Source organism: Triticum urartu, chromosome 4 (assembly GCF_003073215.2).
Source record: "Triticum urartu cultivar G1812 chromosome 4, Tu2.1, whole genome shotgun sequence".
Classification (NCBI taxonomy): Eukaryota; Viridiplantae; Streptophyta; class Magnoliopsida; order Poales; family Poaceae; genus Triticum; species Triticum urartu.
Genome location: NC_053025.1, coordinates 104012835 through 104024641, shown reverse-complemented (window position 1 = coordinate 104024641; position 11807 = coordinate 104012835). Strand labels below are relative to the sequence as shown.

Sequence of the window (11807 nt, the reverse complement as noted above, 5' to 3'; positions counted from 1 at the left end):
GTTTATTATTTTTCCTCGAAACTTTGTCACATATGATGACACAATGCGAAGGTTTTCCAATTTTTTGATTTTTTTTGAATTTTTCATGCCTGTTTCAAAATGCAGTCAAAACGGCGGGCTTGACCGTTCCTAGCTAGTGGTTGAATCTTGGAAAACTTTTGATGTTTCTATGATTAAATAGATACTTATGTACCTAGAAATTGATTTTTGGAATAAATAAAGAGCAAACTATGAGGCAGCTGTAGTTTAAATTCAACCCGCTTCCTGTTGAATCGGCGGTAATTTGTCTTTTTCATCAGAGATGGATCAAAGCTTTTGACACCCAACCATTTTGTCAATTGTGCATTAAATATGTCCTAGTATTTTAGAAAATTGATTTGGTCCAATTTTGCAACAAATATATGGTAGGACCTTCACAAAAAAACTCATTTCGGGTACTCGGAAAATGGAAAATGAATTTTCCGTGCGAAGAAAATGAAAACTCCATTAGGCAACATTGTTTGGAATTCCAAGATGCACCCTTGTGCACAATATGAGATCATTTGAACAGACTATGCCATGAATGTGGCCGTAAGATTGATCATTTGGCTTGAAAGCCATGAATCTTCACGCATGATAACTCATTTTTGAGAACACTTTTTTAAAATAATTCCGTATTACAAGTTTATTATTTTTCCTGGAAACTTTGTCACATATGATGGCACAATGCGAAGGTTTTCCAATTTTTTGATTTTTTTGAATTTTTTATGCCCATTTCAAAATGCGGTCAAAACAGCGGGCTTAACCGTTCCTAGCTAGTGGTTGAATCTTGGAAATTTTTTGATGTTTCTCTGATTAAATAGATACTTATGTACCTAGAAATGATTTTTGGAAAAAAAAAAATAAAGAGCAAACTATGAGGGGGCTGTAGTTCAAATTCAACCCGCTTCCTGCTGAATCACCGGAAATTTGTCTTTTTCAAGAGAGGTGGCTCGAATCTTTTGACACCCAACTATTTGGTCAATTGTTCATTAAATATGGCTTAGTATTTTAGAAAAATAATTTTGTCCAATTTTGCAACAAATATATGGTAGGTCCGTCACAAAAAACCTGATGGTACTCAAAAAATTGAAAAATGATTTTTTGTGTAAAGAAAATAAAAATCCCTCAAATTAACATTGTTTGTCGTCCCAAGATACACATATGAACACAATATTGAGTCATTTAAACATACAACATGAGGCTAATATGTCGAGTGTTTACCGAAATAAGAGGGTAAAAAATATAAAAGAAACAAAAGAGAAAAAACACAATTGCATAAGCTAGAGTCTGATTGGTGGAACCATCTGTCACACAGATCGATGACATGGCAGACATCCTACCATCCATTGCTAGCAATCTCACCATCCATCCATCCATCTGAAGAAACCCACCGCGGATCACCTCACTCACCTCTCCTCCCTTCCTTCCTTCCGCCCGCCGCCTCCCTCTCTGTCTCTCCCCGATCCAGATCGACGCCGCCACCCTCTCTAACCCTAGCTCCCCGTCGCCGGCGGCGGCGCCCTCCTTCCCTCCTCTCCTCTCCTCTCCTCCACATCCGCCGCACCCACCCACCCACCCCCCGCCGCCGTCAGATCCGCCATGCCCATAGCTCTCTCTACCCCACCCCAAACCCTACCCACAGCTGCCACCGTGCTCCGTCACCGACAACCTCGCCGCCGCCGCCCCTCTCCCCTTGCCCTATCTCCATACCGCACGCGAGGGAGGGAGGGAGGCCCCAAATCTAAGCGAGCAGCAGCTTCCGGATCCAGATCGAGAGGGGCCCCAAATCTTCACCTTCCTCCGCCCCTTGAATCCTCTGTGTCACCCTACCCCTCGGCTCCTGGGACGCCGAGCCGGACGGGAGGAGCCACCACCCCGTAGCACGCGCGCGCCGGTAGGGCAAGGGGATCGATGGCGAAGCTGTACGTGCAGGCGGTTCCCCTGCTGGATCTGAATAAGAACACCGAGTGGTTCATGTACCTGGGGGTCTGGACCACCCACATCTTCATCCTCTTCATCTCCTGGCTCCTCATCCTCTACATCTTCGGCTGCACCCCCGGCATGGCCTGGACGCTCGTTAACCTCGGCCACTTCGCGGTACCCGCCTCTCCCCCTCCCCTCCCTCCCTCCCTCCCTCCCTCCCTCCCTCCCTCCCTTACACGTCCTCGACTCCCGTGGATCGTGTTTGTTTACCTCAATTCATGTTTGTTTACCTCGATTGCTTGCTTCGTGCAGTCAAAATTTAGCCTGTCAAATGTACTAAGAGGCTTTTGCTTCTCTCATGTTCTTCAGGAAGACATATTTTTCAGGAAGGCATTGATTGATTCGGTGTGTAAATAGAGAGACCGGTTGTATACCAAACAGTTTTTTACTGCAATGGTTGATTAGCAAAATTCTTCGTAGATCTGAATTCTCAACCATGGTACTATACATGATCTTTGATTATCCTGGTTATTATTTGTCAACATAACAAGTGGGGTACAAAGTAGCTTGGCCAAAAAATAGATCTGCCTAATGCTTCACGTGTTTAAAACACTTGGCGAGTGCTGTGACCGCAATACTGAATAATCTTGCTGATAAATGTTTGAACAAAACTTGTTATTTGGGAACAACACTGTGGGACGACAATCCTGTCCCAGTGCGCCTTGGCGTCAGTGGCTGTTAGAAGGCGTAGTTATAGATGTCCTGTGCAACTCCATCTTCGTCGTTGGTGGCGCCGATTACGTTCGCATCTGCCCACCCTTCGCCTCCCATAGCTACAAATTGCTACGACGCATTCGCCAATCCTGCCAACTAATAAAGTGTATTCTAGTTTGAAGGTTTACTGTGTCATAATAGCCAAATAAATAGCCTGCATTTAATCATTCTTTTGCTACTTTAAATATAATAATGTAGTGGAAAAATTCACGAAATCATTCTGGCAGTAAATACTGCAGTTCTAGTTGGCCCAACCTCAATTCTGGTAGTACAAATTATTGCTATTTTCTCATAAGATTATAGCATGAAATTATTTCTCTATTGTCATTGCTTTCCTAATTGAATCTTCATTTCAGATTACATACCACTTCTTCCACTGGAAGAAGGGAACTCCATTCGCTGATGATCAGGGGATGTATAATAGGTTGACTTGGTGGGAGCAAATGGACAACGGCAAGCAGCTTACTCGCAACAGAAAATTTCTTATTGTGGTTCCTGTAGTCCTCTAAGTGTTATTCCGTTTCAATTTTATTAATACTCTAAGGTAGGCCTTGGAGAAACACAAAGTCCCAGCAAAGTACATTACCCTCATCAAGGACATGTACGATAATGTTGTGACAAGTGTTCAAAAAAGTGATGTCGACACTGATGACTTTCCGATTAAGATAGGACTGCATCAGGGGTCAGCTTTGAGCCCTTATCTTTTTGCATTGGTGATGGATGAGGTCATAAGGGATATACAAGGAGATATCCCGTGGTGTATGCTCTTTGCAGATGATGTGGTGCTAGTTGACGATAGTCGGGCGGGGGTAAATAGGAAGTTAGAGTTATGGAGACAAACCTTGGAATCGAAAGGTTTTAGGCTTAGTAGAACTAAAACCGAGTACATGATGTGCAGTTTCAGTACTACTAGGTGTGAGGAGGAGGTTAGCCTTCACCCCAGGCTTTACACTTTATGCTTCCGGCTCGTATGTTGTGTGGAATTGTGAGCGGATAACAATTTCACACAGGAAACAGCTATGACCATGATTACGCCAAGCTATTTAGGTGAGACTATAGAATACTCAAGCTTCTGGCATTCTCTGTGACAAGAGAGTGCCACAAAAGCTAAAAGGCAATTTCTACAGGACGGCGGTTCGACCCGCAATGTTGTATGGCGCTGAGTGTTGGCCGACTAAAAGGCGACATGTTCAACAGTTAGGTGTGGCGGAGATGCGTATGTTGAGATGGATGTGTGGCCACACGAGGAAGGATCGAGTCCGGAATGATGATATATGAGATAGAGTTGGGGTAGCACCAATTGAAGAGAAGCTTGTCCAACATCGTCTGAGATGGTTTGGGCATATTCAGCGCAGGCCTCCAGAAGCTCCGGTGCATAGTGGACGGCTAAAGCATGCGAGAATGTCAAGAGAGGGCGGGGTAGACCAAATTTGACATGGGAGGAGTCCGTTAAGAGAGACCTGAAGGATTGGAGTATCACAAAAGAGCTAGCTATGGACAGGGGTGCGTGGAAGCTTGCTATCCATGTGCCAGAGCCATGAGTTGGTTGCGAGATCTTATGGGTTTCACCTCTAGCCTACCCCAACTTGTTTGGGACTAAAGGCTTTGTTGTTGTTGTTGTTGTTGTTTTTGGGAGCTTATTTGGCAAGGAACAGCATGGCAGGATGTATGCACAAAGATTAATTTTGGCTAGTCAGAAATACTACACTTATTCATTAATTCTGCAAAGAACACTTGTTAGTAACATCTAGGTCATACTGTAGTAGCTCGGTCTAGATCATTAATAAGTGGCTCGAGCCCTACACCATCACCAAAATCCCAGGAGATCTAGACCAGCCCTACACCATTTAAGTGCAGCTGTGAGTCACCCCCTGCCCCCCAATCCCTGCCCTACTCTTCGGTAACTGATGGTGTCAGTCGGGGGATTAGATTCTGTCGATTCCTAATTGGTTTTGCTTGCTGGCTGAATTGGCTTGGTTAGATTTCTACAAAATCTCTATACGGGGATCCGTTCATGGCTAGCAGAGGTCGAGCATATACTAACAAAAGACATAGTACATGTTTTATTGGATGTCTGTTTTAAAGCATGGTGGACGTTTTATTTTACTTTCTGTAAGTTATGATTCATGTTTAACTGATGTATCACCCGGATTGTATACTTTGGGTTTTGGTTGGAGTGCATGCTATATGTATATCTGCAGCTGGGAAGAGAGAGGGGGAAAAGTGATTTTGACAAGGAGTTCAGCTACATTTATGTTAGTTATAGGTAGCGAGTATGTAACTAACATTACTATGAAGCGCTTCATCTCTTTTTTGTCTGTTATTACAGGTTTGATCATGATTGGAAAAAGATAGAAGCAACGCCGACCACCTGTGGTGGTCCGAAGGCCTCCGGGCGCCACAGCACCACGCCGTCCTGACGCCGACCCGGTCGCAAACGGCGGCCATCTCTGGTATGGAATATATGCCTTCAACCTATAACAGAATTGGATCTTGTTATCAGTATGTGCGGAATGATGTGGGTCAAGTCAATACTTAGCATTGGTTGACTGTGAGAAACTCAGAAATTAGACATGCGAACTGCAGCGTATCTCGGTAAGTTCTAAAGAGAAGAGAAACATCACCTGTCCATCTGTGTGCAGATGTTTTTCTCTGCTCCAGAATTCCTAAGATTTTTCTTGTCTTCCAAACTAGAGTTGGTCCAACATAGAACTATATTGCTTTAGAGTTCAATTCAGAAGGAGATTGATCATACCAAAATCAGACACACCAGGAGTCTGTCTCACATGTTGCTGCATTGTTTTGATCGCAGGGAACCAGGCTCTCAAAACCAAGTCAAACTCCAACAGCGAGTCATTGGTCGAGATAGGGGCGGCCGATGCAAGCGAAGCGGCGAGTCATCAGATACCAGGTTTATAAGAAGGTATGCAGAGATCAAGTCTGGGTCCAGTTATTATCAGGATACAACATAGAAACCTACACTACCAGTAGTAGTCTAAATCTAAGAACTCACCCTGTTTGTCTGATCTTTGCAGCTGCTAGATTTGACTGGTATCCTCACTATATTCTTCTGTGGTATTGTGATGTCACATTACACCTGGCATAACGTGACAGAGAGAGTTACAACAAAGTAACCTTAGTTCTTAGTCTGTGTTATTTCAATATAAGCAATCTTCTGTTCAGTCAAAAACTGTTGTAGGTGCTACTACGAGTAGTGCTTGTAATTTTGTTTTGCTGTACCAATCATCAATTAATTCCCTGGTTACTACTATGTAGGGGATGTTACTGTTCAGTCAAAAACTTGCATTGCAAGATATACTGCAGTGCATGTCCTTGTGGTACTATGGGGTTTATTAGCTGTTTGGAGATGTACTCATATTGTGCCATGTATTTTATTAGCTATATGATTACACATGTCAGTTTTATTATCAAAATCTGAACTGTAATAGTCATAATATTGGGCTGTTGAGCCTCACCTTTGTGTGCACAATACATTTAGCAGACATATCCACACTGAGTGCTTATGAAATAGCTATGTGTCCTGCACAATAAGTGCTTGTTCATTTGGTTTTCCCTAAACTTTGTTTGTATGCTTGAGAGCAAATTTAGTTGATCCTTTGATGGAGCACTAAGACTGTGCGTGGATCATTTTTTAAGATCTAAAACTGCTTGTCCTTCCTGTGATGATGTAGTTTAGTAGATCTCAATTGAATCATGACATCTGGTGCAATCCTTGGTGAAAAATTGTATGGGTAAATGATCACTAAACTAAGGAGGCTTAACCTGATAATAACTGGTGCATGTATATGTTTGGGTGCTTGTCAATTAGAGAATGTCTGTGATACCATGTTTGTATTATGTGCCAGTGGAGCTATACTGATGCTTTGGTTTTCATCCGTGCAGCAGAGGACAATGGCGTCATGGCCAACCAAGGCGCATGGTGCTCGCAAGCGGCGAACGGAGGCTGTTTGACATCGGCACGGAGGAGGACGGGCATGGACAGAGGAGGATAGAGCACCACTCTTCTTCCAGGTTCTTCTCCTTATCTTCACTTAATGTATATGCCTGTGCTGCAGCTCACCCATGGTCTTGTTTGTCCTGCAGGTTAGTGAGCAGCTTCAGGAGGAGTTCAAGCATGACCACCAAGAGGCACCACCGCAGCAACAGGTAGCACATCCATCTCCACCTCCATCTCCCTCTGCTCCCAATCATTTTTATTAGATTATGTTGAGTACATTCTGAACCCCCTGATGTGACACAAGTATATGCACATGCTATGGTTTAAGTGTTGCTTGTGTATGGTAAATAGGTTGAGCACCCACCGCTGTTTGATACTATTTTGTTTAGGATTCTATTCCTCTATGCGTGTAATCTCCAGACCATGATCAAGCATACACACATGGTTGATTTGCATGGAACGATTACTACTAACTAAAGAAGGAAGCAGACTTCTTCACATAAAGGAAGATATGTCTGCTTTAGTACTATAAACAAATAAAACAAGATAGTTTGCATACAATCAGATCATTCTCACTTATTAGTTGAGTTCTAAGTACGTAGAATCTTTAGTTCTCTGGTTATATTATAGTCGGAATTATACTGTGTGACTGAGTTCTGTTGGGACTGTGCATGATTTTATCCATAACTGGCACTATGGATAGAGCTTTGTGTGTGATCTGGAGTTGTTCCCGTTATTGTTCTATCCATTTATTGGTGTTACATTTGTAGCCAGTTACCAGGACCTGCACTTGTGCCATGCATATTCATATAGTCTCTATTGTCTTGTATGAATATCTCATTTTAACTAGCTCGGCTAAAAAAGCGTGGTACTAGCTGAAATCTATTTATCATTATATAAAGAATTGCCCTTTACTCCTTTACTACTTTTTTGAATGGAATGTTCATATTATATTGGCTCCAGTTTTTCTAATCTTCTCAGCTGATTCATGTAACAGGGCAACTGTGGAAGGCATGTTCTATTTCTGTCAGCCCAGTCCTGAGTATGTCTATCCATGAGTCCGACATTTGATCGTTGTTAAAGGAGCTCCATGCTGAAGAAGAATACACTTGTAGAGCTTGTAACATTACTTGGAGAGCTTGTAAAGTACTGTAGAGCTTTGCATTTGTAGAGCTTGTAAATCATTGTATACGTTAGAGCTTGTATAACGTGTCATTTGTAGAGCTTGTAGTGAATCTGGCTATTGTTATTTGAATAATTATGTGTGTTTTCTGCTTGCCTATTTAAATACTGGTTATTTTCTTACTATGAAATCGAAATATGATGTCAAATTGAAATATGAAGAATCTGAGCCTAATAGCTGGGACCCGTTTATCAGAACCTGACAAGTGGGACTTGTTTGACTAATGGACCCATTTTATAAAAAAAAGAAAACTAAAACTGCTGGTACAAAAAGGCCATGGCCCAGAAAATAAAAAGGCCAAATTGTAGGGCTTGGCCCGTGCAGTTCACCAAAATTAGCAGCAAAAAATATAAATGGGCTGAATTGTTGGGCTAGGCCCATGTAGAAAATCGAATTGGACCGGGCTGATTCTTGTGCCACATCAGATTGCCACGTCGGATGCCTACGTGGCCTGGGGAGCCTGCTAGTGACCAAAAAAAACAATAGGCATACTTTGGTCGTAAACGTCTATGACCTTCTCACAGAGAAGGTCGTTAATTTCAATTTACGACCGCCAGCTTTTGACCTTCTATTTTTGGTCACAAAAAGGTCGCAAATGAAAAACAATGACCTTTCAGTGACCAATAGTCAAGATCACAAGTTGACATATTTCTTGTAGTGGGTGGAGAGGGTGTTTTGGCGCCCACGGAGTACGAATGGGGAAAAGGGAGGTAGAGAGGAAGGGGGGAACCATGTATTCAGGGTGCGCTTGTCTCAAATGCGAGGAAATATACAAACTTAGCTCCCGTTTCAAATTTCTACTACATCATCGCAACACTAGTCGGTTGGGGATAGGACGGTAATCTCGCATACACCGAATATTTGCCAATGAGAGTTTGTTTTTGGCGCCCACCGTGTATGAATATGAATCGGGGAGGGAGTCGATTTCGGCCGAGGACACACTGTGTTTTGGCGCCCACCGTGTATGAATCCGGGTGAGAGGCGGTTACGTCACGTTTGGGTGAAATTACAAACCTACCCTATCGAAACCTATAGAAATCCAGCAGATAGGCTTTGCGTGGCAGGGATAGGCAGTAGTGATTTCCATCTCGCAGATTTTGGTTTCGGGCGGTTACTGCGACTTTCCCCGCTTCGTTCAAATTTTGAAGAGTGCACGTTTAACGTGCCAACTCAATTCGAATCCCGTTTGTATTCTATTTTTTTCAGGCGGGATCCATTTTCAATTGGAATTACATTTTATATACATCATTTTTTATATATACTTTCAAAAGCACAACAAAGAATTCTGCTCCTTTATATGTATAATATGCTTTACAAATACAATGATCTCGAAATCTTAAGGTTGAATTCGAAAATTTTTAACCAAATAATGTTCTACTAAAATGTATGGATCAGTAATATCTACATATTAAATAACATAGATGTGCATGAATTCATATGAGTATGCATGTTTGATAGATCAATTTTGGTTCGAGTATGGATTACATGTATCATCATCTGGAATTCAAATATTTGAATCCCTTTTTTATTCACTCCTTTCACGCCCATCTCTCTCGCATGCATGCTCCTTCAGGTAGCTATCACTCTCTTTTCTCCAGCTCACACGCACGCTCACTTCATGTTTCTCCTATCCTCACAAACATGGTCTCTCGACGTCTCCCTTGAGAAGTGTCACACTCTCCCTATCATTATAGATTACACGGTTTTCATTATCTCTCACGTCTCTACTGTTCTCTGGTATCACTCGGTACCTAAGCTTTCTTTTTCACTGCCACACACACAGTCTCCACTCGTCTTTCACTTTGTCTTTCTCTCTATGGGATTCTCTCACACACCCTATACGTCTCTACATATGACTCATACCAATAAAATTACTCTCTCTCTCTCTCCTATAGACACAACATTTGTTGCGGTCTCCTTTTCGTCTCCATCCCAGACTGACATTATTCATTTGTTTACCGATCAGACAACCCCGACTACCGTCTCCTCTCTCTCTCTCACAGACACACACACAACTCCTGCTTCCACTCCCCTTCCCGACTACCTTCTCTCTCTCACACACACACAAAACTCTCGCTTTCGCACCCCGACTCGTATTTCTCTCACAAACATTTATCGACTAGCTAGCCTCTAGATAGGTTTATACACCCGCACACTCATGCTTCCACCATCGCATACATGTCTCTCTCCCGTTCCTTGTATCTATGTAGATTTTTCTTCCCTTCTTGAGACACACCCTCTTGATTGTGCACACACACACTATCGCCTCATTTTAAGATGATACCTATCGCACACACACTCCTTGTGTCTTTGTCACACATGCACTCCATCCTCCTCCACTCTCCCTCTCTCTCACACACATGGGCTTTTTGCAACAACTAGCAAGATGCCCATGCATTGCACGGAACATCAAGATGCATTTGTATGAGTAGTTTATCTTGTGGGGGAAAAGGATGAACGAGGGAAGGCCTTATTTGCAAATGTGGAGAGGGATGTGGGTATCTTTTTGCAAAATTGCCATAATTCCTTCCTATCTGTTAGATATAGATCGAACGACCTGTATTGCAGGATGGCAGGCACACGATCATCACCGACAATGCTTTTTATAAGAGTAGGGATAAAAAATAGAGTTGGTGATGATGGTGGGCCTGCTATCCTGCAATGTAGGTTGTCCGATTTATATCTAACGAATAGGAAGGAAAATATGGCAATTTACCCGCACACTTCACCATATTTGCAAATAAGGCCTTCCCTCATTCATCCTTTTCTCCCACAAGATCTTGATGTTCCATGCAACGTACAGGCATCTTGCCAGTAAGAGTAGAAATTAGACATATACCACTTCTCGAATCTTGAAACCAACAACATTCCTCCCTTATCTCATCAAAACCGCCAAAGGAATATATTTTGAGTGAAACATAACATATATTTAGTGATATACGTATTTCAAAACTAGACTTTTTTCTATGAAATCGGTGAATATGTATTAATCTACTTTGATCGTGTGGCAACTCATTGGCACATTGCTAGTAGTTATTATAATTTTTTGGACACCAGACAAACGGTGGAGTACATATACGAAGAGAAGAGGCGCACACACGCAGTCGGCCTCTCACTGTCTCACACACATGAGTGTTACGTAAAGGCGACGTTAACAAATAAACCCTAAAACCCTAGGTGCACGATTGCTGCATTCGTGGGTACCGGGTACGTGGTGGAGCACCTTTGTAGGAATAGTCAGCTGAGCATGCCTCCTCACCGTGTAATTGCTCTGACACGGACGCGACCTCTCATAGCGCAGGCATTGAACCGGCACGCCGGCCAAGAGGGCCGCACTCGCTGCAGGCCTGGCTGAGCACGCCTCCTCGCTGCGTGCAACCAGCTTAAGACTGCCCCGCCTGCCTTCATTGAATCCGTGCGTGTTCCAGCAACACGTCCTTCCGCGAGCCGGCAGGCATTTTAGAACACAAAAAATGACTAAAATATAATTAATTTATGCATGGTCTTGACTTGTTGTGCTCGGACTGGTAGCAGGAACTAGTAGAGGATTTTCTTTATTTATAACTCTCCTCACATTTTTTTGGCTTTGAAGTGAATCATGGTTGCGGACATTATGTATGAATGTGCAGATATCTGTGAACATGAGTTTGATGTGGGAGTTGAACTTGGAATGTCGGGCTTGCGCGTGAACTATACCATGTCCAATGCTTCGTCTGTTATTGTTTGGAAAGTAATTGCTGTTATTACATGAACCGAAAAAATACATTTTGTGCCACATCAGTAGATGCACCGACATCACAACAGGCATGCTGACTGGATAAACATTTGAACCTAGCTATTATGAAGGAAATTTTGTATTGACAACAGTTTTAGATAGCAGAAGATGCCTAGCCTGCTCTGCCTGTGCTAGCTTATTTCCGGCTTCTTCCATCTCTTCTTTGGCTTGGG

The 11807-nt window shown here is 42.8% G+C and overlaps 1 protein-coding gene across 1 annotated transcript; it reads left to right on the top strand.

Annotated features, from left to right (window-relative positions):
• The first annotated feature begins 1932 nt into the window (after positions 1-1932).
• LOC125553632 (uncharacterized protein C119.09c-like) lies at positions 1933-3240 on the top strand. The gene is made up of 2 exons (XM_048717391.1): positions 1933-2118; positions 3075-3240. Exons 1-2 carry the CDS (start codon positions 1933-1935, stop codon positions 3225-3227), a joined length of 339 nt encoding a protein of 112 aa, XP_048573348.1. The 3' UTR covers positions 3228-3240.
• The last annotated feature ends 8567 nt before the right edge of the window (positions 3241-11807 follow it).